Below are 27,021 nucleotides of genomic sequence, written 5' to 3'. Positions count from 1 at the left end.
TGTGTGTACTTGCATGTGTGCATGAGAGCTGGCACACATGCACATGTGTGGCCGAGAGTGGACATGGAGCTAAAAGCAAGAGAATGCAATTGTGGTCAGGACCACTCGTTCTTTATAGATGACTTAACTGTTGGAATGGAGTGCGGATTAGGAACCAGATATTCAGACCAAAATAGGAAATTATGAGTTAATAATTTATTAACGTGTGCAGTTGTGAATAAGATTTTCAAAACTAAGAAAAATGCTTAAAGTTGACATTACTTGCTTTAAAGTAAGTTTAAGGCAAGTAAATCCTAACTACTTACTCTAAGGTGAAAAATCACACTAATACCTGAGTATCTGAATATCAGACTTTTCTGAAATGTCATTTCAGTGGGGTTCTTTTCTTCCTCCTTATATTTTTTTAATCTCATGCCCCTTACCTATTTCAAATTATCAGGCACAGTCCTTCATTTCCCAAACAATTAAAAAAAATCATTTTGGAGTGAGTAAAGTTTTAGCGACTTTCACAATGAGACTTAAATTATCAGAGGTAAATGGTAACTGTCAATACAGGTGTTAAAAAGATACTGAGCCATCAAGCAAAAAGCTTCTGTTTTAAGGCTAAAGGATGGAAATTAAAAACAAAACAAAAAGCAGATTAAATTGCTGTGAAGAATAAGCATAGCAAATTATCATACTCTAAATATGCCTTTCAACTAATCATTGCCACCAGAAACATCAAAAAAAAAAAAAAAAAGGTATAGAGAATAAAATCAACCCTGAAAATTCATTAGACACTAAAACATTCAGCCAAAACTTTCAGCAGAATTTGAAGTGGCCAACTTCATAAACTTAAAAAATAAAAGCTTTAAAAACATACTTTAAAAATTAGATATGATATGTTAACAAATAAATGAATAAAAGAGATATAAATAGCTATGAAAATACTTCAGTGCAAAGGCAATTTTAAGATTTCTAAAAAAATACGTTACAAAGAATTTGTTAACTAAACATACAGATAATCTGTCCCCCCTACAGGAATTACATTTATACCCATATTAGGCTCTTAAAAATGGCTGTAAAAAGATACACACCATTATTTGCAGGGTCTGTCATGGACTAGAAGGGCCAACGGCTGCCACCACATACAGAACATGGGGACATGAGTGATATGAGGACAGGGTGGGGACTGCAGGGCATGGCAAGGAGGACGCTCAGGACGGAAATGGCACCCTCCTCATTCTCGGTCTTACTCTGACCCAAACATTCATTATCTTAGTCTTTGGTATGGTGTTTATATTTCACCTTAATTTATCCCAACTACTTTGTGTTTATTGTTCTTGGTGTTAATTCACCCCCTACTTCAACTAAATATTTCAGGTGAAACATTATACAATCAAATTGTGAAATTTGAACTTCCAAAAGTATCTAACATCAAGCATCTCTGAAGTAGACTCTGTGTTCACTTACTAATGTCCCCAAATTCCACAGCATGAAATCTGGCAGTGGACAAGGTACCTGCTTTTCGTTTAGCTTCTGGGTGACACTTTTCTAAAAAGGCATCTGTTTTAACATCTGAAGTTTGAATCTCAAACTGAAATGTCTTCTTCACGGACCATTAAGGCTATGTCAAATAGGTTATATCTAGAAATATAAATACCAGTACAGAAAAGTAACAGGAACTTTACAGTACAGCAGCCTTCTGATGGTTTACCCATCCCAAAGAGAACACTGGACAGCACGCTAAGACAAAGCAGAGATCTAACAGAAACCTCAGTGCAAGGTTTGGTCAGAGTTATGTGGGCAGCAGCAGTCTGGGATGGCGATATTGCTTTTTAAAACTCACAGGCCATCTCGCTGTCAGACACTTGTTGGCCTGAAATAGATTTTGGAAGATGAACACCGCCCCTAGAGGCCACCTCTAGATGAGGATGTTGAAAGGAGGTCTGACCATCACAGCCAGATATCTGTTCTGCATACCCCAAACTACCACCCTTCCCCTAAGACCAATGAAATAAACATTTCCCAACAATAGTAAACTGAAAAGCTTTATCCTTGGGAGTGTGAAGATAAATATCTCAAAACTTGTACTAGGAAAGGTTAAATGAACACTATTACCTACCTATTCCTCCCATGTGAATACTCTTCCCTCCCCCCGCCCCCTCCACAGAGGCAGTTAGGAGACAGGAAAAGAGGAGACAAGAAAACACTCAAAGATACCGCAAAACATACAGGGGTAACGTCTCCCTCAGAGAAATGAACTTTGAATCAGGCACAAGCCTAAAAATCAGCTTCAGTATGTGGAGGGTTCTGAACAAAAGCAACGGCATGGTCTGCGACTCTAACAGGGAATGGATACATGGTTATTTGAGTGTCTGTGCCAAAAGCAGAAATATCAGAGGGCTCTGGAGAAAGCGCAGAGCCCCGACCCATCTGTCCCACGGTGAGGGCGAGTCACGTCTGTGCTTAAATGGCGGTTGGTGGGTGTGACTGCCTCCCACTTGAAGCTGGACTGCCAATCTCCAAGCAGAGGTCCCCCTCAGGCGATGCATGTGGCGGAGATGACGGAGGGCGCAGACACAGAGCCTCTCTGCACAGTCGAATGCACCAGACCCTGTGCACGTCCAACTCAATGCACGAGGCTACCAGACTTGCAAGAAATGACAACAAAGTGCTCGATCAACTGCCAGGAAGGTCCTGTTGCCCCTTCCTCCTCCTTCGGGGGCAGAGGAAAAGCACACATGTGCACAACACACACACTTGAGGTGTGGTTCTTAAAGGCTTAAACTGGTGGTGATCTGTTCGCCAGGTGTCTCCCCACAGGGCCCATGGCAGTAGGGTCTCCAACTGGGATGGCGATGGTTGTTTGAGACACCGACTATGGGAGGGAGGACCGAGCACTCCTTGCTCTCTGGGCACGGTAATGTCATCTGTTTAGAGCAGAAGCTTGGCCGCATGGCCAAGAGGCTGGGGCTGTGCAGAGAGGCAAGACAGCTGACTTTTGAGAGGTGCTCCTGACTCCGTGTGCACATGCTCTGTCAGAGAACAGAAGAGACAGTCAGTCCCAGGACCCTCCATGAGAATCGCATTAACACCGATCTGATGCAATCACTGCCGTCACTGCCTTAGTCATGGACTCCCACTGTGGGACATCGGTCGGATGATGTCCATCCCATCTGAACCATGACACAGAGGCAAAGTGTCAACTGTGCTCTGCCTAAGAATGTCTCCCCCTGTTTCCATCATCAGGTAAAGACAATGTTCATAAATATGCAAAGGTGCCAGAGACTAAATTTGATTCCTTAACACGAGAGCACTAAACCATCCCTCCAGACACCAGGGTCCACATCATACTGACTGGCCGGCTTGCTGTCTCCAGCCCACGCTTATCTCTATTCGCACAGACAAATGCAGCCTGTGTGGTTTCTTATTAACAGCCCAAGGAGACTGGTGACATGTCCTCGACATTGTTGAATTTAATGGGCAGGGAGGGAATGAAGGGGAGTCACAGAGGAGAAATAACCACTCCAAGCATTCCTGCTTTGACACAGAGAAGATGGGCGTGCTTGCCAAACCTGAGCACTCTAGCTCGGAAGGCTTTGTGAATGTGGTTGCGTTTCCTCTCCCTGTTTTTCAGCTGATGGACAACAATGCCTCTGTACCAGACATTTGCCTGGGCTAGTGTTCACTCCAAACCACACGATGTTCCATTTTTTATTTCCAAATACAGTCTTTCCTGATACACCTTTTAGGAGAAGCTATTTCCACCACCAAGGATGAGGAATGAGATTCGTTCTGGCACACTGAACACCGAACACACCAGGCGAGGACACCACAGAAGTGCACGTGGAACCATGTTCACCATGGCATATATATGTAGGGGGTTGCGCACATCCACACCTGTGCATGTGTGTATGTACAATACTCGACCGTATGCAGTCCAGGCACTCTCAGGCAGGTCACTTACCTGGGACAGAAATATACATGTGTGCATAAAAAAAGTGTGTGTGTGTGTTTTAAAATGAATCTCTGTTATTAAAAATAGCACAGCACAGCAAAACTTTGGAGGAAAAACGAACAGTTTGAAAGGATCACAGCACACCCAGAAAGCCTGCCAGGTGGCATGGTGGACGCTGTTACCTATCCGTGGGCTAATCACGTCTCGGCCCCGGCAAGAAGTCCTTCAGAAGTGGCCTGTCCGTGCTCGGCGCGGCATCGACCGCTGTTTTGAGTTTCGAGCTCTTCTGTAAGGCGAGGAAAAACACTGAGATGGCTGCCACATCAGTAACCGAGAGAGCTCTCCCGGACAGCCAAGGGCAAAATCCAGCCGTGCACCGGGAATGTGGGGGCCAGTGCCCATGAGGGCCACTCACCAGGCCCCTCTGAGTGCAAAAGGCATGTCAGATTGACATGGAAGTCTGTGCTAAACTCGGGGCAGCAGGAGGGGCACAGGCCTCTCAGTGTGGGCACCTCCCAGAGGCTCTGCTGGGGGAAGGAAATGATCTTCCTAACAGTGCCCTTCACATGAAAAAGAACGAGGGATGAAGCCGATGCCCAGAGGAAGGGCCAGGCACGAGAGCAGGGTCTCAGCTGGAAGGGCCGCCTGACCAGCCTGCTCCCAGTGCAGCAAAGGCCAGACTCTGCCAGGAGCACAGGAAGTGCTTCCAGAACCCTGAAGCCAAAAATCCTGCCACACTCACCTGAAAGCTTTTTGAGTGCCAATTTACTAGACAGCTGCCTACACCCCACCCCGAGAACACCAAGAAGGTACAGTGTGCCTGCCCGTCCTCGTCCCTCTGTCTCTTTATCCCTCCCTTTCCTTCTGTTTCTCCTTCTCCCTCGGCCCTGTCCCTGTTCCTCTGTCCCCGTCCCTGTCCTTCAGCTCTGTCTCTAATTAAACAGAAGTCCCGTCCAAGACTAGCATCCTAATGATTCAAGGTGCCTCGGCGCTGCACGTCAACGGCGCTGGGCGTCTGAACACTAGGATTTTCCAGTCAAACCATCATTAGTTTCTCAGTAAAAGGAAGAAAGGATTTTAAAAGGTGAAGAACCTCAAGGTCTGAGTTGCAGAATGTCTTCTGGGGAGGAGGAGGATGAGCTACACAAGAGGTAGCATTGTTGCCCTTTGCAAGGATGGAATTATATATAATTCAATTATATATAAAAATTATTACAGGGATATATATGCATATATATACACACACACACATATATATATATGCTGGTGCCTGTGATGTTTTGCTTTTTAGTAGAATAGATTAAAAGAAAAAAACCCATCCATTTGAAGTACAGTATTTTCACATCAGGACTAGGTCAATGTTCATTCCTCCAAAGTTTTGCAAAAGTCCAGGTAGTTTTACGGCAACATGAGCGTTCGCCTCGTGCGTGCCAGGGACATGCTGGCTACAGGGGCTCTGTGTGAAGGTGTGGGTGTGGGGGTACCTGTGGGTCACGCCCCATGTGACTGTGGATCCCATAGAATGCTCAGTGACAACCTTCTCCAAGCAGCAAGAGTATGGCTTCTGCAAAGGTTCAGAAGCAAATCAACTCTTAATAAACCACATCAATAATTAGAGCGTTTATTTTTAGCCCAGAGCTGGTGCGATGGAATCAATTTCATAAGCGCGTCCTATGACTTATTAAAGTGTTCCTAATAATTCCATCCTAAATGTGTTCAAGCATGTAAATAGCAATATAAAGTTATGTAATTAATTCTAAAAAATTCTGATGGCATCAGATTAGAAAAGTTTTGATTGTCAATAATTACTTGAACTGAAAAAATGTACTATCCTGTTAGTTAAAAAATAGTGTTTAAAATGCATAGAAGATGAACTGTTCTTTAAAGAAAAAAAAAAGCCTTTTTCTTGCTTTAAGGCATTTTCCTATTAAAAAAACTGCATTGGTAAAACAGTAATACCAAATGTGTTTTCAAAGTATCATTAATTTTGAAGCACACATAAGTGCAGTATTTAGGTACATGCACATACAACTGAAAAACAGATAGAAAATATTCTCTAGACAATGCTTTGCCCCCGAAGTCTTGGCTCTGGATGAAAAAGCTTTGATCTCAGGCAGCTGCCACGGAGGAATGCTGTGTAAATGGCTCTATATGGCTGAGAAATAGGCCACTACAACCATTTAAAGCAAAGTAGAAAACATTTCCTAAAAACAATCAGATGAAAAAATTTTTAAAGAATTTGGTAAAACATTTGACCCAAAACACATCTCTCTCCTAGCTTTGTCCACAGTCCAAGTGAATCACCAGAGTCTTTTCTTTTCTGAAGCGCTTTTGCAAGGCCCTGCTCATACTTCACTGTGGAGGCCTCAGTTTCCCCGTCTACAGAATGGATTTACAGAGGTGAACGGAGTAACAAGGTCTTGCTACCCATCCTCTACGGGCTGCAGAGAGAAAGACGGCACTGAGGCAACTTTGGTCACCCAGGGGCACGTGTGCCTTAGGAACTGCCACACTCACACCTTCACTTTCGTGTGTAGGAACCACAAGTTTAAAGTGGCACAGCTCGACACTCTCAGCTGGGCCTGAGTGAAGACGTAGCTGCCCCCTCGAAGGTGGGATGTGATACTTCCAATGGATGCTGAGAGAGAAACACTGGTTAGTGGCATTGATAGAAAACACAGCTCACATGTCCTTTCCACATCTCAAGATACAAGTTATCCCAATATTTCCTGGTGTGGTGGTGGTTATAACAAACATAGGAGACATAAACACCAGAGTGTGTGTTTGATAGCTCTTGATTATTAAAAGTCAGCCCTGTGTTGTCTTGTGACTATAATCCCAAACATGCAAAAAGACAGAAAAGCATCACCTGGTTCCTTCAGAAACTCAGACTGCTGGAAGTCTGAGAAAGCATAAAGATGGTGGACTGCTCAACAGAAAGGCACTGGTTCTTAGTCTGCCAGTCCCAGAAGGTTCAGGAGAGGCCGTGCATATCATTAGACAAGGTGGTAGTGGTTATTTTGACAAAGAGGTTGGAAAATGGAAAGGAATGAGGAAAGGAAAAGAGAAACGAGAACAGACTGTGAGTCTGGTTACATGCCAACAACGTCCCACATACATCAATGCTGCTGCACTACGCAAACTTGTGGCAGGCTGAGACTGCACAATGCGAGCCACATCCGTAATGGTCTCGGCCCCTCTGTCCAGGGACTCTCACTTCCTGGAAGGTAGTGTGCTCCTCCCATTCCTGCTGCCACCAAAGGGAAAGGTTCAAAGCCCTGATAACTTTAAACAATTTGTAGTGAAATTGGATGTGTACACTCTCACTAATCTCTCCCCGAGTTTGTGTCAGCACTGACTTTACGAACATGGCAGGTGCAGAAAGGAGAGAATCACTAGGAACTGGTTGCACTGGCGTCAACATTTTAAATTAGCACCAGAGTTCTGAGAAAGCTCACCAGCTCAGATCCCGTTCAATTGTTGGGATTGGTGGAAGTAGGGCGAATGCAGTACCCGCACCATTTCCACTCCAAACCCAGTGGAGGGCTACCTGTTTTCCATCCCTAATGCAGGCCAACAGCTCTTGGAGATCGAGACCACTGGGGCCATCTTAGCTTTCTGGAGTGCCTCTCCACGGCTCCCAGAATGTATGACTTGTCCTCTTCTGCTTCACACCCTCCCTCCCATACTGTCACTTGCACACCACCTGTGCTCTAGGAGGGAGACATGCAACCTGCAGGAACAGCTCCTGCTGTGGCTTCCACCCTCTCACCAGGATCCTTCTTTCTCCCTATGGAGGCTCTCCACCTCCATGGGAAAATCACAAGGGTGAGGGGATGGAGAGTGTGCTCTCCCCGATATCACAGGGGTGAAGGGATGGGGAGCATGCTCCTCCCTGAGATCACAGGGGTGAGGGGATAGGGAATGTGCCCTCCCTGGGAACTCTGGGAAGGGCCAGAGTGGTCTCAGGAAGCTCTGAGTAACACCTACTGGTGTCCTATGCCAGTTTGGGCATTTTGCATATCTCATTTCTTACTTGAATCCAGAATTACTTGAATCAGCTTGTTGGCCTCAATATGGCAGTGTGGAAAATAAGTAGCCCTACTAATTACCAGAATTTCCCAATATAAATGCTAAAGTTTTGAGCCAAATTCACCATCCCTAAAAATAATGCAATTTTACCTTCAAAGTAATGATTAATTAAAAAAAACTTTTAGATTTATACAAAATAATTTGTCTTGGCATTGGCATAATCTTTCTTAATCTTTTTCTCATTTAGACTGACTAGCTGTTCAGGTCTAAACATTGGTCACCTTAAATTTTACCTAAATTAATGTTTAAAATCACATATCGTGAAATTCCTTAGTAATGCTTAGACTGATGACATTTCCAGCCCAAACCTTTACACTACACTTTATGATGGTTATTTCCCACTCTGAATCTGGGGAGCTACAATGCACCATGCCCCTACTAGAAGCATCTGGGTACCTGGACTCTCTCTGTGGCGCTGGGCCACAGCTGCCTGCACAGGACTTTCTTGAGAACATCAGGAAGGAGGCTGACGGTGATGAGCAGGATGATGGTCAGCCAGGCAGGGCCATTGGACAACATCTTTATGAACACATAGTACATCCTTTGATAATTGAGGAATGGCCTGGAGTGTTGAGGGAAAGAAGAAAAACAACACGATGACAGGTCAGGAGTCATCAGGAGAAACACTGAAATCCTGCTGTTTTCTCTACTAGCATAAAAACCCCATTTATTCTGGCCGTTTTAACTTTTAGCACTGATAGTCATTGGACAAGCCGTTTAGCCTGCCTGCTTCGAATTCATTGTGTAAACAATGGGATGTAGAACTTCCCCTATAATGCTGAGGTGTTGTGAATGGGAAAAGCAGGAAGGAATTCCATGCAGTCATCCCAACGGGAAAATAAGTCCTTGAAGTTCGGTTTCAGAACAACAAAAAAGATTTAAAAAGATTTAAATAGGTGATGTTTTTGATACCTCAGAATCACAATGGCTATTAACATGAAGATATGCAAATGTTCTGATAAGCCGAGCTAGTTAACTACCTAAAGTTTATGCCATAAAAAAATTTAATTTCTCTAGAAAAATACAGGGGATGAAATTCCTTACCTACCAGGCAAATTTATAATTCAAAGAAAATATCTATATTGGGTTCCATGAAAGAAGTTGAAAAGGATGTAGCAATTAATGATATGATGCTGAACTTGAATTAGTTTCACGATTCCTAAACCCCAAAGCCCAGGGGCTAGTTGGGAAGTCTTCAGGATGAAATCTTCCTCTTACACAGCCATAGCTTTGGAAAGTTCACTAGAACTTCAGGGATTTTTAGCTTGGGACAGGGTTGTTGGAAACACAGCCAAACCTTACCTAGTTCTCAAAAGAACACGTAATGCATGGCTTTGGTCACTAGAGGGCAGTAATGGAATGAGAGGTTGGGATCGTATCAGCAACTGCCAACAGGGGGACAAGATTGATTAGGGAGGCTTTCTCTCTGTTTTCAGGGGCTGCCTGTTTCCTAGGGGTTGTGCTCAATATTTGAAATGAAAAATGAAGAAGACATTGCTTCTGGCCTCATATCTGGCCAGGCCTAGGACGAAGCCAGCATGTCCAGTTGAAGGAGGTGCTCGCCCCCAGGTTGTGGCCCCTGGAGCCTCCTCACTTGCCTCTCCCTAGTCCCAGCCCTGCTAAGGAAAAGCCCTGCCTTACAGGGGAGGTGGCGATGTAAACAGGAGAAGTACAGAACAGTATGGTATGTGCTGTGACAAGAGAATGAATAAATGCTTAAGGGATGAGGTGGAACTGCCTCGCCTGTAAAGTGGTTTGAGGGAAGCATTATTAAAGAGGGCAATGAGCCGCCAGGTTTTGAAGGATGAATAAGAGCTCACCCACCGGATAGTCTAATTGGAAAGGACACTCTCAGTAGAAGGAACTGCATGGGCAAAAACACGCTTGTGATAGTATAACAGATGCTGAATGCAACCACTTCTTGCCCTCATCAGGACTGAGTTAAATCAACATTGCTTCTTGACAGTTTTATCGCAACAGTTTCTAAACCGGTTGTCCTGTTTGCTTTCCACTCACAAGTTATTTTCAACACAGCCGCCACAGGGATCTTTCTAAAAGAGCCATCGGGCTCTGCTGCCACCCGTTTAAAGTCCTTGATGGCGTCCCGCTGTTGTCAGGCTGGGGTTGAGGTCCTACGGGGTCTCTAGGCCCAGCGCGGCCTACCCCTACTTACTTCCTCAGTTGGACCTAGGCCACTCTCCAGTCACCGTGGACTTCCTTCCGCCTGCCAGGGCTCTGCTTCAGGGCTTTTTCATGTGCAGCCTGCCAAGGCCGACTCTACTGGCCATTAGGTCCATCTTAACATTTGTAGTGTGTAGAGAATGCAGTTGTGGAGAAGACTAAATGAGACGTACCCTGTTGAATACTTCGCTCCTGCCTCATTCTAGAAAGGATTTAATAAGTGTGACCTATGATGATGATGGTGGTGATTTCCTCCCAGGTTTTAGTTTAAATAATAACTATTTTTTGGAGAAGCCTTCTCTGACCTTCAATTTGAAATAGGTCCCTTGCTATAACATCCATTCTATGACTTACTTGTCACAGCCAGATTAGTTGTTATCTAGCCTGTCTCCCTCACTGAAAATATGAGGTCAAAGGAGCAGGAACCACACTTGCCTCATTCTCCCTGAGGTTCCCCAGGCCCTGGCACAATGCCTTGCACACAGCAGGCATTCAGTGAATGCTTGCACACAGGAATGAAGTTGTACAGAAAATGCATTTTGAGCTCATGATGAAAGATACTGCAGGAATATGAAGGTAATAAGGATTACATAATATTTATCAAATTCATACCAGATAATTCCTCCCCAGAGGAGAGAAAAGACGATGTAAAATAGCAGTGACCCCCAGATAACAAAATGGTTTATCCAAGTCCAGTAGTGTGTGTCTAACGCCAGCTGAAAGAAAGAAAAAGGTAATTAATATGGTATTATCTAAGCATATCAGTGCGAGCCATGCCAGCTAAGAGAGAAAGCCAGAAAATAATGAAGCAAACAAACAAACAAACCGCCATCACCTTAATTTTAGCTAAAATGCCCATGTGAAACTGCTTAGGAAAAATAAACCGTTATTCTTCCAATGGAGACAAAGAATGTGTGATGTCACGGTCCTCGCAATCACCACATTCCTAGTAAGTCTCACCCAGATCCTGGGGAAACTCGCTCTAGAAGTGTTTCCCAAAAGGAAGGCCTCGGGGGTGACAGCTTAAGGTGTTGGCTACATTACTACTAAGGAAACCAGTTTTGGATTTTCTCTGTGTCACTTTTTAAGACTTGAGTTGAGAGGTTTTGGGGACTTTCATAGTGATATCCCATATAGAATTTGATTTTTAATAAAAGCTGAATTTTTCATAAAACATTCATTTGTTTCAGTTACAGCATATTTTGATTACATAATGGCTGCTTGCCAATTAAAAGAATTCTAATCTGAATCCTCTTATAAAGAAAAAGATCATTTCTTTATCCATCTTCTGTGTAATTCTGGAAGTTTGCATATTGGGTTGCCGAGTGGGCTGAGTTTGTGCTCATTTAAATGGTGGGAAGATGACCCCTGAGTGGGCCCAGGAGCTTACCCGAGCTGTGTGCAAGTGCGGATTTGTAATTTGGTATGTATTTATAATTTAGAGGTGGGGAGACCTACACATTCAGGAATTAACTGTGGTTGGAAGAAGAAACATCAGTGTGAGAGAATTTACCTTTAGGGTGACAGTAAATACCATCACAGTGAACACCAGCGTCCCGAAGGTCCAGTTTCCAAATATCTGTGGGGACAAACAGTCCAAGCAGTCTCTTGTGAATATGTTATTTTTCCCCTTTCGCATTCAAAACAAGGGTGTTAGAGAATACATCTCATTGTTCTTGTGTGCCAACCCTTCAAACCCTAAAGATACAGGGACTATGTCTTGTTACTACAAAGAGGAGACAGCAGTAAACACCCTGAGGCACTCGAGACCCCCGGGCTTTTTGGCACCATCCCCAGGGCCAGGGCAGTGATCGGTGGTGGGAACAGATGCTTTCCTACACTGACTGTCCTGTCACCCATGATATCAACCCTGCACGACACTCGCAACAAACATCAGTCCTAACATCACAAGCCGAGAGCAAAAATACCGAAGAGCTGCTATCACAATACACACGATGCTAACTCTGTTTTGTGTGTGTGTGTGTGTGTGTGTTTTATGTAGAAGAGACATTTACCCAATTACTTAGCTCTACACCCTCTGCGCGTTCAAGAATAAACTCAGAAGAGTTTGTGTCTGTTCTCTTTTGAACTCAACTCAAACATCTGCCTGCTCTGGAAGAAAAGTAACTGCTAGAACATTTTGCTAGTAGCAACGAGAATCACATCATGTATGGGCGACATCTTGGGTGGGACTTTCCTTGAGAAAAAAATCACAGAAAAGGGAGAAACGAAGACAGACAAGACAGAGCTGCACGAAGGCCCCCGGCAGCCAGTCTGATGGTCAGAACCACATACAGGTCAACAGCCCTGCGGAAGAGGCCATGGGAGGCGGGAGCACAGGGCACGGCTTCGGGGCAGCCCAGAGGGCTCGGGCAGGATGCAGGAGAACCGCCAGTGGTGGAAGCACACGAGTGGAATCATGAAAACAACACATTTTTCTATTACAGACAAAGACACAGGCAAAATAAAACACCTACTACTTGAGACTTGTTTCTCTTACGGGAAAAAATATCAGTCTGTAGAAGATTTTATTCTATAAGACTAAATTTCTTCAAGATTTCTACACTAAGAATTGACCTATTCTGGTTTTTCAGATTCTGTGAACCATGCCTCTCAGAAAACATTCCTGTACATCTTTCTAAAAGAAAACAAGGCTTTATTTCACAAAGAATTAAAGACCTGAAACACAAATGGCTTTCCTTCATAGTTAATTTTTAATCAAAGAAACATGCCTACACATAACTCAGTTTTGGTGAATGTGTAGGCTACCTGTCTTGTGTTATATTTAGAGAGGTAAGAACTACTGGTGGGATTCTAGAAGAAAAACTATGTTAGGACTCTGTAGTAAACATGGACTTTTAAAAAACCCCAATCAGCATCTCTTTTTCACTTTATTCTTTACTTCATCATCATGATCAAAACAGGGCTTTCATCATGCAGATCCACATATACCAGTGGCTCTCAACAGGGCATGGGGGTGGAGGGTGGGGTGGTGGTGGTGATTCTGTCCCCAGGGGACACTTATAACGTTTGGAGACATTTTCGGTTGTCACAACAGGAAGAGAGGTGTTATTGGCATATAGCAGGCAGAGGCCAGGGGGCTGCTAATTGCACAGGGCAACTCCACAACCAAGAACTCTCTGGCCCCAAATGGCAACGGTGGTCAGGTTGGGAAAGTCTCAAAAAAAGTGTTCTCCCTTCAATGCTTAACTTTTGGGGCAGGAAAATTTTCCGAATTTGGTTGTAGTTTGGCAGCAGCTCACAAAAATTCCTGGCCCACAGAGTGTTGGAAAACAAAGAGATTGTTTTGTTTTTCGTTGGAAGCTGATGTTTTTAGCCTAAAGTGAAGGGTGAATTTGTGGTGAGGTGAGGGGCAGCTTTGAGTCCCAAGTGGGCACCGTCAGAGGAACCTAGGTGGAAGGCTCCACCTCGCCCAGCTCTCCACTCCCTCACACTCCAGGCCCGCGTGTTTGTCACCCTTGCCTGGCAGGAAATGTGGAAATCGTTTTAAAAAGTGTTAGATAACGGCAAAATGTGAAAATGGAGTATGCATAGCAGAGTGGCGGCATCGCAAATCAGGGACAAACTTTCAGTCCTTTGAGTGGCTTCTCTGTTTCTTTCTCTCCCTAAGGGTAGCAGGGCTTCCCCAAGGGCACTGCTGAGTTTCTGCAGATTTGGTGGGTTATGGTAGACCTGAGATCACAGATCAGGCCTAGTCCCAGTGCCTAATACAGTAAAACACAAGGGCTCAGCTGTAATTTTTACAGGTGAATGGCAATAAAGCACAACTATCTTGAACCCAGAACTGAGAATTTTGGTCAGAATCTTGGGCAGTGCTGATGAATCTGCACTAGCTTTACTACCACCCTCTCTCCCACTCCCGCAACCTATTTCTGGCTCATTGGGGCAGACAAATATGGTACCAGCTCTAAGTTCCCCTTAATTTTTAAATTCGTTTTTAGGAAGCCCTCAGGCTAATTGTTAATAGTCAAATTATTATTAAAATTGTTTGCCATTATTTATATGGATTTTGGGAGTGGGAGGTGGGATGGTTCACTGGGACACTAATCCCCTTTCTCAGAGGGATCATCTTTCTTCTAAGTGACGTCATTCCTCAGTGAAGCCCTGTGTCTGATTTCCTAACCCAACACTCTCTTCAATGAGAATGTCACTAACTTTACATCCTCATTCGGATGATCATCAGAATTTGGTAGAATGTCTCTGGAGCCTGGTGCTCCACCAGATCTAAGTTTAATCCTTTGTCCTCACGCTTCTCCCTCTCTCTTCTGAGGATGAATATTTTGCAGGAAATTTTTCTGGTTATTAGAGCACTAAGATGCAGGCCAATTTGATTTTTGTGTAAAAATATTCAGTGACAAATATGACTTGCATTGTCTCAAAATCACGGTCACAAGAAACACCTACTACATTCCCTTTATGTGTTGGTTCCATACTTCCACCAAGTCCACTGGCATAATTTGCTCTTGCCACACTGGCCATTGCTCCTATTTCGGCTATCGAGATGTTTGCTTCCCTTCTATTATAACATGCTCCAAACTTTCAGGTGTTCATCTAGGAATAGCCTGCTGTTCGACAAAGATAATTATCGTCTTAGTATTCTTATTTGAGAAATAATTATGGCTTATGATGTCTGTGCAGAAAATGCTCCATAAGTGAATTTCTCTTTTTTCAAAAGTTATCAATGATTCTGTTATTCCTCAATACTACATGTGATCTATAAACAATCCCATAGAATGATTTAGGTCTTTAAAAAAAAGTAGTCCTCACATACGGACCATCAACAGAACAGGGCATCTAAATTGTCTCACCAAGAAGATGCGTTCTCATTTGGAAGGCACACAATCAGAAAGTGAAGAGCATGTGATTTCCAAACTGCCTACTACCTTAGAACCAAGGGTATCATCAGTTGTTGGGTCCACCCCTTATTTACTCGTATTTTGTAGGTTTATCTGAATTACTGCAGAACCGGTCCATGATACCATTTTTAATTTTGTAAGTGATATAACGCTTTTATCCCCCGAACAAGAATTTAAGAATCACCAAGCCAGAATGAGAGAGGCTCTTTCTGAACATGCAAAGGCACAATTGAGGATGTAGAGTCTGAATACCAGACACTGCTATGGAGTGGCCTTGAGTCATCCCAATCTCCTGGAGCAACTGTCCTCCTAATGATACGGGATGACATTGTCCACACTATCCCTCACAGACTTGTCACTCATAATTAGGGATGCTATGAGCATTATTCATCCTGCTCTCACAACTCTAAGTCTTTAGATTATTTAACTTCTATAGAGTGTTAGCGAATGGAGCAAATTTCATCTCTCAAGTGCATAACTATAGACAAACATCTCACATTAAATATCTTATTTGGCACCAACTGTCCCATGGGCTGGTTCATAATATCGCCATGTGTCTCAGAAGCTTTTCATATGACAAGATGTACATTATGTGTGTTGAATGTTTGTCATGACAGGCCAGTAAGCAGAGTGAGGGCTCTCAAAACTCTTGGCCAATGAGCAAAAAGGCACCCACTGGGTTTTTCTTAGCTGGAGTAGTGCAGGCCAATTTGTATTTTCTCTGTCTTGGTCTTTTTCTGTCACTGTTTCAAATTCTAATGAATAGTTTTGTCCAATAACAGATGAGCAAAGGCATGCAAGTAGTAATTGTGGAAGGCATAAAAGCATCGCAGGAAAGCATCATCCTAGAAATTAGTATTTGGGTTCTGTGGAGACTCAGGACACCCTTAAGGAAACAGGGAATAGGAGATAAACAAGGAATTGGTAAATCCTTGGATCATATGAAGGGTTTCAAAATGCCACTATACCCACAGCAGCATGAGGAGTGGCTGGGTAGACATTTGGTTGGAGACACATCAGGGCTGCAGGGATTTGAGAAGGAGGAGGAGACGTGGCCCAAGCATGGCATTGGGAAGGCTTCACTACAGGTCTGCACTCCAAAGCCACACCGTGCCGATCAACCGGCACTCCCATTTCCGGGTGACCGAGTCAAGCATGCCTTTTTATGTGTATCCTTTTCCCCACTTAAGCAATCTTTTAATGGTACTTCTTGAGAAGTACTCATTATTTTATTATGTAATACTGAGATTAAAACAATTAAGAATGAGCATGGAATAAAATAAATACCATAAAATTTTCAAACATCCCAGATATGAGTTCTAATTACCTGACCTTGTACAAATTCTTTAATCTGTCTGAACTTCAGATTCCTTGACTTAACACCATGAAAATGTCCAACTGAAAGGGCGATTGCAGTGAGGGAAGATTTGTGACAGTAAACTGCAAACGAAGTGCCAGATGAATGGCACCAATTTCAGTATTGTCACGATCCTGGAATTTTAGTCCTCAGGACATAAAATCTTAGTTCTTTTTAAGATACACGCAAGATGCTTACTTAAAGCCTGACCTGTTAAGGAAATCTTTTTTTTTTTTTTAACACCTACAGCACCTGGACTTAAGTGGTCTCCCATCCAAGTACTAACCAGGCCCGACCCTGCTTAGCTTCCAAGATCAGACGAGATTGGGCATGTTCAGGGTGGCATGGCCGTAGGCTAGGAAATCTTACAAAAGAAATATAAGAATGATAAGATAGCTCTATTTAACTACATTTATGGCCTGGTGGCATCCAGAAATTATTTAATTAAAATAAGTGTAGACAAAGAATAAATTCTAGAAAAATGTAGTTTGTAAAAGAATGAAATAAGATTTTTAAAAATTCTCGAGATCAATTTAGTGAAAATTAATTTTAGTTATAATGAAAGATAACAGCACCTTTTAATAATGAGAAATAAGAAACAAATAAATTTGGATAAACAAACAGCACAGGACTTGTAGCAAGACTTTCCCACTTCATTCCAGCTTTTTGAAGGGATAAACACAAAGGAAAACAAAATGGGGAAAAGAAGTGTTCTGTCAAATAGGAAATGAAATATACTTCTAGTCATAAGTTATCTTTCTTTTATATCAACAGTAGTGTTTATTTATGGCCAGGTTAAAAACTGTGACATTTAAGTAGAGAACAATTCCGAAGTATACTCCATGTCTTTCACAATTCTCCCAGGTTGCACAGGTTTGCCACATTCAAAGCAATGTCCCCAGTAGGCCTCACATGCCTATGTACATTGCCTCTTATTTAAGGTAAAGGGCAGTTCAAACAAGTCAATTTAAAAAAAATTACTGACTTAACTGGCAATCCTGACACAGAAATTCAGAGAGAAAACACCAAGTACAAATGATCAAATGTACACAGACTTCTCTAATACAACTTTAATTCTACAGGAAGGAGAAGGTAGTGGCAGCTAACAGTATTTCTACTGACAAAGCACACAGAGGAAGTCACATTTGAAAATATTTTCAAGAAATATTTTATTTAGAATGCACTTCAAAAACATAAAGAGGACACACCCACAATTGTCTTACCATGTGTGTGTTGGTAGTCATTATCTGAGAGTGGGAAGGAAAGCAAGTTGCAAAAAGAAAAAAAGCAGATACAAATAAAACAAACCCTAGAAATTATGCAAACAACCAGAGAGCTGATGTCTATTAGAAACTATCAATCTACTCATCGCAAAGGAAACGAATACTTAAGTGCATGTGAAAAAATGCTAAAATGTGTTAAATACAAAATTAATTCCCATATTAAATAAGACATACCGGGATGATCTAACTGAACCACTAGATAAATAGCTATTGGTGAAATATAAGTTACAAAAATAAAATCTGAAAACTCTCAGGAAGTATATTTCTTATAGTCAGCGGAGCTACGCAGAGCAGGGCATTTACTGATGTACTGAGTGCTTTAAAGCGATTTGGTAGCTAGGTACGCAAATATCAGGAGTTCCCACAGGCTGTGCTGAATGACTGCACTGACCAATGATCGTACATGATTTGAGGTTTATTCTCAAGTAGCCAAGTCAATAAAATCTAGTTCCATACTAACCTGTCCATTGCTGGTCACTGTTGTATTTTCAAACATGAAGTAAGCACCAAAGAAAAACACCAGAGCGTCAAATACTCCTAAGAATGTCCAGTAAATGAACACTCGCCAGCGGAGTAGAGCGTTCTTGGCGATATCTCTGTATAAAGAAAAAATGAGAACACAGTGATTGCATTCCATTAAAACCGGCCTCACTGGGTGATCTGGCCATGTCTGCTGTGCTCTGCAGTGACCATTCTTGTCCAGTAGGGGCCTCTAAGTCACTGGACAGACTCTGTGAGCCTTAATCCGGTTTCCCCCAGTGGTATCGTCTGACAAAATATTCTACAATGGAATGGGGAGCGCGGCCTCAGGAATGCAGTCAGAAGTACTGTAATGGCTAGGTGTAGAGCCAGAGGGAAGATAGAGTAATTGGGGGGATCGTTTCATAAACTATATAAATGTCTAACCAATGTACTGTATACTTGAAACTAATAATAAAAATTTAAAAATCTTTAAAAAATTCAACAAAACTGTAGGACAGTATCACAACCTGGGTACTGATATCGACACCATCCACCCATCTTACCCGGGTGATCCAGTTTTACAGACTCTGTATTCTTTCTTACAACTACATGTGGATCTAAAATTTTCTGAAATAAGTTTAATTTAAAAAGACACACATACACACACACACACACACACACACACACACACACACCAGTAACACACTGAATCTTCCACTGATCCTGGAATGTAGTTCTGAATAGCAGAAAAACATCTTGTTTTTCTTAAAAAGTACTTTTGAGCAGAAAATACACTGAAATCAGAGCTGTTAATTTATCTCCACCCCCTGCCCCTCCCCCCGCCACTGAATAGAACATATTTGGTTTTTAAAGGATAATAAAGGCCATAAATCTATGGTGGTCACAAGGGGATAGAAATTCTTATCCCTAATCTTTTCATAATTATCAGGAAGCATGGTAAAATATTAATATTCGAATGCAACATAAACCTTCAATCTAAATTTAAAGTATACTCACTTAAATTACATTGCTTCTTGCTTAAAGAACGTGGTAAAAGCAAATGAATCAGCTGACACTGAATATTTCTGGTTTTTAATCCAGAAATCATAATTCCATGAGGGATTTATTCAAATCTATGGCTATCTCATTATTCTCCAAGCTCTAAAGCAAGTGTGTTTCTGAGGCTTGGTACCTGTAGAGGGAAGGGTCCCTCTTGAGCGTGTCTATGCTGACGTGCTGCTCCATCAGGCTGTACAAGAGAATCGGGAGGGAAGTGAAACTGATGTTGTACAGTGTCAGGTAGGCGGTGTCGTACAGAGTCTGCAGGAAGGAAAAAAAAATCAACTGAAAACAACACCCATGCATCCTGATAAACTTTTTTGATGTTTTGTTAAACACGTATATATTTTAATTTGCAAAGACCGATAAATCTGAGCATTCTAAAATGTATACAAAGGCATCTTTCTACAGATTTAGAAGGACCAGAACAATTTTCAAAGCTTCATGATGTCAACTAGACAGGATTAAAATCAAGGCTGAGAGGTCCGACTGTGACACACCCCATTAGGCCACCGCAAACTTGCAACAAAAAATGTTGCATAAAAGTTTGCAATTTTGATTGCCATCTTCAAGCTTTAATTTTCCCCAGTCCCAACCCCTTTGGTTGAAAGCAGTCGCTCACAGTCCCTTTGAGCAGGACAGGAAATCAAGAGAATGATGGAAAAGGGTACCCTGAGGGGCCCCTTCTCTCCTCTCCAGTCAGATGGCCTGCACTGCCCTACTCGGCACACTTGAATGTGTCAGAAGCCAGTGAGTGGTGAGACACCCAGGCAAGGATCTCAGATTTAGGTTCAGTCCTTTCTCAATTAGGGTCAGAAAGCCCTATACAGTTCCCCTGGGCCAGGTCAGGGGAGGCAAGTTTTGGGCACATCACTCGCTGGACTGCTAGAGAGAGCCTGCAGTCAGCAGACGCGGGCCCCTCCACGTCTCTCCTTCACCCTGCCTGCTGACAGGGTTGCTGAGGGCAGCAAGGTGGAGGGCACTTGGGCCTCCCTCACCGTCCCGGCCTGCTCTCCCCGCATGCAGTCTACTCTCCCCCTACTGCAAGGCCATAAGACTCAGGAGAGCTTCTGACTTCTGACACCGGGACTCACCTGTTGTGAAAACCCACAGAAGAACTGGTATAAAAACTGAGGGAAAATGAAGCAGACATTCTGAAAGACAAATCACATGCCTGTTAGTTCAAGGGCACACTGTAGAAGGCATCTAATCTCCTAAGAGATTGTCCATGTGACACCACTCTGTCTGAGGAAAGTGACCCAAAACTGTCCTACATTCTCAGAAGAGCAGAGGATGGGCTTAAAAATTCTTCTCTTATTCTAATGGTACCTACAGTGTGTATGTGATCATGTTCTGGTCACTCTGAAAAGAGACAACATAAAAGGAAATTTGTTAAAGAGAAATGAGGAGACAATGTAGATGTCAATATAAACAGGAAAGAATCAATTTGCATAATGAATAAGAATTATTTCAAGAAATTATAAAAGAACGCCCCTTCCTCTTCATTTTACAACTGATATCTTCTTATTGGTTCCACATTAAATTGTGTGAATATGAGTGAAGTGCTAGGATTAACCCCTTCCTTGCTGATAGTTACTTCTATTTTTACATAAGTTACCTTTTCTAGCATTGAGGCATCTGTCAAATGTGTCACTTATCATGTACATTATATGCCACTGAAACAGTGAGAGGAGCAAGGAAATGTTCCTACCTTATAAAAGAAGTATTGCACAAGCTCGGATATCCTAATGTAATAAAAATGCCCATGAACAAGTAGCATCTTCTTTAAATGCTTAAATTTCGGTATTGCATAGTCACTGTTCCTTGCAGCCTGACGACCTTCCTTTCCAATGACACCTATAAGATGGGAATAAATGTGCTGAGTACACCCTTTGCCGACACCACTCAAGTGAAAACAGGAAGAAGCAACATAAGGTTAGATCAAACCATTACTGTGAGATTTCTCAGTCATGAATATACTAAATCACAGATGGTGTCCTAAATGTGCCATCTAAATTTTATGATCTTGCCTATGGCTGTATCACCTTCTTCTCTAGCTAAAGTAATAAATCTTGGTTAAAAAAACACTCAGGCAACCAAAAAAGAAGAGGCTTACCTATGCCCACATGGGCTTCCAGAATCATGCTGACGTCATTTGCACCATCACCAATTGCTAACGTAATTGGGTGCTCTTTTGAAAGTTTGATTAATTTAACAATCTGGAAAAGTAATAAATGGAGAATTTATCTTCTCTGTTTTATTTTTGCTCAGGTTATTCATTAACAAGGCAGAAATAAAAAAAAGAGTAAAGTTAAGAAAAATAAATTACTTGCTTAGAGTGAATTTACTACATTCATTCTTTACATAGGATAGATAACATCTTTTTCGTATTGAAAACAAAATAAAATAAAGCAAGAGTAGGTAAGGTATGATTACAATGAGATAAGTGGAAAAAGGCTGTTAAGCAAACTGAAGATTGACACATGAAATATACAAAGTAGTTTTCAGTTATTGCTATACTGACATATTTAATCATATAGGGGAAATATATTTAAATATATAGGAAAAAACCTGAACGTTGTATTCTATGAGAAGATATTGCTTTCCCAAACTATTTGGTATCAAGCATCTACTTTTTAAAATAAGCTGTTCTTAGTGTTATTTTAATTTTTAAATTTGTCATGTGTGCAAAATCAAATCTGACAATTCAGTGTAATTAATAATTTCCAAATATTTAGTCTATTTCTTTATAATATTTTTTTTCCCACTTATGTGTCTAAGTATAGTGGTTCAAAATATAAGGCTGAAAAGGTGAGAAAAAATGTGTGGCTTGCCTTCTCTATTCAAAATGAGAGACTGAAACACAAATTAATTTGTATAAAAGTTTGCTAAACTCAGTTAAAAACTTAAAAATTTAAGTACCATGAAGAACATGAAGATCAAACATAAAATCCTTAAATTGCCATTCTGGGCATAATTATATAAGGTTTGTATAGAATCAAACACAAAGAGGAAGGGCAGGGAATCAAATCATTTTTATCTTGGATAGAATGTATATAAAGTTTTGAGTCTCAGCTTGTCTTTCCTAAGAATTACCCAGATGAGAACCTATATTTTTAGTGACAATGTCACTTAACAGATTAGTGTAGCATACGTGCAATGATGCTAACAATGACCTCTTTGCACATGGTGTTCAGTATTTTACCTTAACCACTGGGTTAGTCTGAGAAGTTATGGATTTCTTTCATGAACAATTCATGAGAAATTGGTCTAGTGTATCTAGAATGTGGTTTAACAAAGTTGGAAATGTAGGTTTACTGATATCAGAAAGATACCAATGTTTACATATGTACTCCAGAACGCTTTAAAAAATGTTTTAAAAAATACTTCTGTTTCCAAAAGAACGTGGTACAGTGGGTACAATATGAATTTGGGATCTGACACACTAGAAGCCAAATTCTGACTCATTTTCCAAATGTATCCTGTTAAACAAGTTGTCCCAACTTTTTACATCTTAGTTACTTCATTTGTAAAATTAGCATAATGTCCATCATCTAACAGGGTTATTCTGAAGGTTAAATGGGTTCATATCTATATCTGTAACTGGTAGACAGTAGGTGCTCAATAATGCTACTTGCTACCTCTTTCATCTTTAGTATAGATTCCTATAAATGATTATACTTTTGTGATATGGTTTTATTTTTACTAGAGAAGTCAGATGGCAATCTCTCTTCTGGTCTTTGCACCAAAAGAGTCATCCATTTGATTCAGTCAACTCTTAACTAATCACAAGCAAAATAAGATCCAAGTTTTAAATTTCTATTATTTTGCTTTTATTTTAAAAAGGTGGCACCTTGCTAGATTAAAAAAAAAAAAATCAGTGGTTATGTTAATTAATTAATGGTTTTCAATATTTAAATATCCCTCGAGCACTAGCTAATTACAAGGGACAGGAGCGTGGACCTGGGCTTTCTGCAGAGGCGCCATCCGGCAGCAGAGCACGGCACTGCAGTTCCGGCAAATTTCAAGGAAGAGTTCTCTGTAGTTGCTGGAACTTCCATCTTCTCTGGGTTTCATTATTAAAGACAGCGCAGCTCCATCAATAATTAAACCGTAGTCTTGCATATCTGTTGAAAGTCTGTCAGATTATATAAATCGCAGAGATTATTCAGTCATTACATTTATAGACTTTAGAAAACTATATAATTTTTTTAGATATCTATAGATGCTACAAATCCATGAGCAAGGGATTAAAAAACTAGTACAGTAGTTGTCCTTATCGACAGGGATATGTCCAAGACTCCCAGTGGATGTCTGAACCCGCAGACCGTACCAAACCCTACATATGCTATGTTTTTCTTGTACATACATACGACGAAGTGTAAGTTATACATTAGGCACAATAAGAGATTAACAATAACTAATAATAAAATAGAGCAATTATAGTAACATACTGTAACAGACCAAAAGTTGTATATATATGGTCTCTTTCTCTCGTGGATCTGCTGGACAAAGGGATGATTCATGTCCCAGGCAGGACAGAGCAGAACGGTGTGAAATTTCATCATGCTACTCAGAACAGTACACATTTAAAACTTATGAATTGTTTATTTCTGGGATTTTCCATTTTTATTTTCTGACCATGGTTGACCATGGGTAACTGAAATTGCAAAAAGCCAAATGAGGGAGACCACTGTATTTCTTGTTTTATCAATACTGTCTTTAGAGTACTAGATGTAACACTTTTGACTATATTTTAAAATTGTGTTTTAATTAAACATTCTCCTTTCACTTAGGCAAAGCAAGTGATTCATATGCAGGTCCAATACTTCTCAACAATAGGAGAGCTTTTATCTTGGAGTCTAAAGGGGTCAGCCTTTATTCGTAAACTTCCTGGTCATATTGGTCAACCTCAGCCTTTATCTTTACATCTAATATCTCCTTGATATTCTGCCTGAATGATCTGAGTTGGGAAGAACAGTCATAATTCTCTTTGCTGGGTTTCAAAGTTACAAAAAAAATCTCTAATCTCCAAAAGGAATTCTGCAGATCAGGTGAAGGGGAATATATTTGTACTACTTACGAATAATTTAAAATTTGTAGATGGTTAGAGAGCTGCTTGTGCTTTACCTACATTAGTGAAAATCTAAAAAGAATCAAATAAAATCTAATCTTAGATCACACATCTTATGCATTTAACACCAGCCAGGACAGCATTGATAAAATATATCAGAATAAATTGCTGAATATTCTTGGGAAAAAAACAAAACAAAACACAACTCTTGGGCATATACTGTCTTGTCTTAACAGACAAACAACCATGCATTAATATTTCCCTCCCTGGTCTGGCAGATGCCCCGAGGAGGTCTTAGAAAGAGATGAGAATTACACCATTCACAATATTTTGTAAATTGATCAAGTCTTCCTGCATCCTTTAGCCAGCAGTTTGAAACACACACACACACACACACACACACACACACACACACACACACACACACACACACACACCCCTTTCTCCTTTCTTATGCATACACTCTTGTGCTAAAAGATACGTTATAATTCCTAAGAAGAAACAGCTTTGATTATGTTCCCTGTGATCACTCCAACCACGCTGATGCTGTTACTGATGCAGGAGGACAGAACCACATTCCCAGCAAGGGTACTGAGGCTCCATCCTTGTAAATGGAGGTCACTTCAATCCTTCTGAAAACATCTTTTGCAGTGCGGAAGGAGGGTGTTGCCTACCCTGAGAGGTTGTCCCTGGTTAAGCTGCCACTATAGCGTAGGACAGTTTTACTGAGCTCAAACAGGACGTCATGTAAACTCTGTTCCTCAATTTTCTTGGTGGTCAGCTCGAGCAACTGTGTGTTTCTCCTGAAGAGTTTGCACGCATAGCAGGTGGCTGCCGCTGTCTCCATCTTGTCCCCAGTGAGAACCCAGACTTTGATCCCTGCCTTCTGCAGAGCTTCTATGGTGTCAGCAGCTTTTTCCTGGAGCCTAAGGAAAGCAGAAACAAAACACGATGAACATCAGGGCTGACAAAGGCAAAATAAATAAATAAATAAACAATTTCAGAAACTTGTGATCTAGTAAAATATCTCAGCCCCTCAAAATTAAAACCATACTACTGGTTCATGATCTCACGGTAAAGTGGCTGAATCTGCTTTTAAAATGTATTAAGTTTTTACAAAAAAACCCCAAAACCTTCCTAATACCAAATAGATAAACATAGATAAAATATTAAGAAGTAAATGGTTGTCTTGCATAATTGCCATATGTCAGCACTGCAGTTTTCTATCTAGCTGGGACTCACTAACTGGAGAGTATTTTAGGCAATTATAAGAAGTACCCTATAACCAACACCAACAAAAAAGTCTTACTCAGGGAAAAATAAGATCTGCAAAGGAGGTGGTCAGTAACAGTCATTATCTTTTCTTTTGGCATAAACTGTTCAAATTTTGCCACTTATCAAATTGGAGCCCACGTTTCTCTAAATAATGTAAAACACTAATAATGCTAGTTGTGATTCTATGACTGGCTAACATGCATCATAGGCTTACCATGTGTTAGATGCTGCATGAAGAATTTTGTGTGTGACATTCCATTTTTACAACCAACTTAAGGAGCGTGGACTTTATTATCACCCCACTTTACGTGTGGAAAACCCAAACCTTGCAGAGGTTACAAATCATGTCAGGATAACCAGCTCTCTTGACATGGGTTAGGCTGTCCCACTATCCGTGGAAGTCTGGCATCAAAACCATGCTTGCCTCATTTGGGAGGCCTGACATTTTTTCAAGTATTTAGAGTCTTAGGGTTTGATAGGCATGTGGAATAATGTAGTGTGTCTCTGACAAGCACTGAATAAAAGGAATGGATTCATCTTCTAACTGGGATAATTTGATTAGATTCTAGGATAAACCTCCTAGGTAGAAGTCTGGAGATTACACAACAGTATTCTAGAGATAGAAAAATACATCTCTAATTTCATCATTTTTTCTTTTTGAAAGAGGAAACTGAGGTTGAGAGTGGTCTGCGAAGATGCTGACTAGAGATGCTAAAGTAATCAAATATCATCACTTCGAAGGCATTGATCCCCACATACTCCCCCTCTCCACCAGGTAACCTACTCTCAATATTCCAATGTCTCAACTCCCCACCGAGTTGATCTGCTCCCACAACCCTCTTGAGGGGCCCCCTGCACATTGGTTTGGCCTGCTCAGTTCCTTGCATCTGCAAAAGCCTCCCCATCACTTCCTTCAAGGACCAGGTCCGACCCTTCCCCAGACAAACACCACCCTACTAAACAACTCTCTCCTTCCTAACACACAATCCCATTCTATGACTATGGTTTCATGTTCTAAACCAGTCATGTCATGCTTCTTATGTTTATACCTGTTATAATATAATATATCTGAACTGACTGAAGGAAGAAACTAAAAAAAAAAAAAAAACACACCAAAAAAATGGAAACTTCTTACATTGCCCAACATGCTTTTGAGATTGAGAACTCAGTAAATGCTTGTTAAAGACACTGGGAAAATGTATGTTTCCAGCTAAGAATTTAAATTTTGGAGTAATATATAGATTTTAAAGACTTTCAAACTTTATGGGAAATAAACTCTCAGTCAATTTTCTAAAATTTCTGTTTTATTCTTTAAATTGGGATATTTTTTTCTTTTCCATTCCTTCAACGTAAACTGTAATTCATTCTTTTCACTCAGCTCTCAAGACAACAGAGTGGACAGATGACCATTTCTTAATGCA

The 27,021-nt window shown here is 41.2% G+C and overlaps 1 protein-coding gene and 1 pseudogene across 1 annotated transcript in view; both read right to left on the bottom strand.

Moving 5' to 3' along the window:
* Positions 1 to 173: 173 nt before the first annotated feature.
* Positions 174 to 27,021, bottom strand: part of ATP11A (ATPase phospholipid transporting 11A) — a 141,985-nt gene continuing 115,137 nt past the window's right edge. Inside the window, exons 18-29 of the mRNA XM_011379542.2 lie at positions 25,000 to 25,251; positions 23,215 to 23,389; positions 21,368 to 21,470; positions 20,963 to 21,108; positions 20,346 to 20,405; positions 19,385 to 19,512; positions 18,191 to 18,326; positions 11,727 to 11,792; positions 10,826 to 10,929; positions 8,429 to 8,594; positions 6,810 to 6,896; positions 174 to 3,017 (exon numbers count right to left, since the gene is read on the bottom strand). Of these exons, the coding sequence (XP_011377844.1) occupies positions 6,819 to 6,896; positions 8,429 to 8,594; positions 10,826 to 10,929; positions 11,727 to 11,792; positions 18,191 to 18,326; positions 19,385 to 19,512; positions 20,346 to 20,405; positions 20,963 to 21,108; positions 21,368 to 21,470; positions 23,215 to 23,389; positions 25,000 to 25,251 (1,414 nt within the window). The 3' untranslated portion in view covers positions 174 to 3,017; positions 6,810 to 6,818. The remainder of the gene's footprint in view (positions 3,018 to 6,809; positions 6,897 to 8,428; positions 8,595 to 10,825; positions 10,930 to 11,726; positions 11,793 to 18,190; positions 18,327 to 19,384; positions 19,513 to 20,345; positions 20,406 to 20,962; positions 21,109 to 21,367; positions 21,471 to 23,214; positions 23,390 to 24,999; positions 25,252 to 27,021) is intronic.
* Positions 16,688 to 16,803, bottom strand: LOC111731336 (annotated as a pseudogene).

The sequence above is a fragment of the Pteropus vampyrus genome, unplaced genomic scaffold (assembly GCF_000151845.1).
Source record: "Pteropus vampyrus isolate Shadow unplaced genomic scaffold, Pvam_2.0 Scaffold363, whole genome shotgun sequence".
In the NCBI taxonomy this organism is placed as follows: domain Eukaryota; kingdom Metazoa; phylum Chordata; class Mammalia; order Chiroptera; family Pteropodidae; genus Pteropus; species Pteropus vampyrus.
This window is presented reverse-complemented; position numbering and strand designations above follow the sequence as displayed.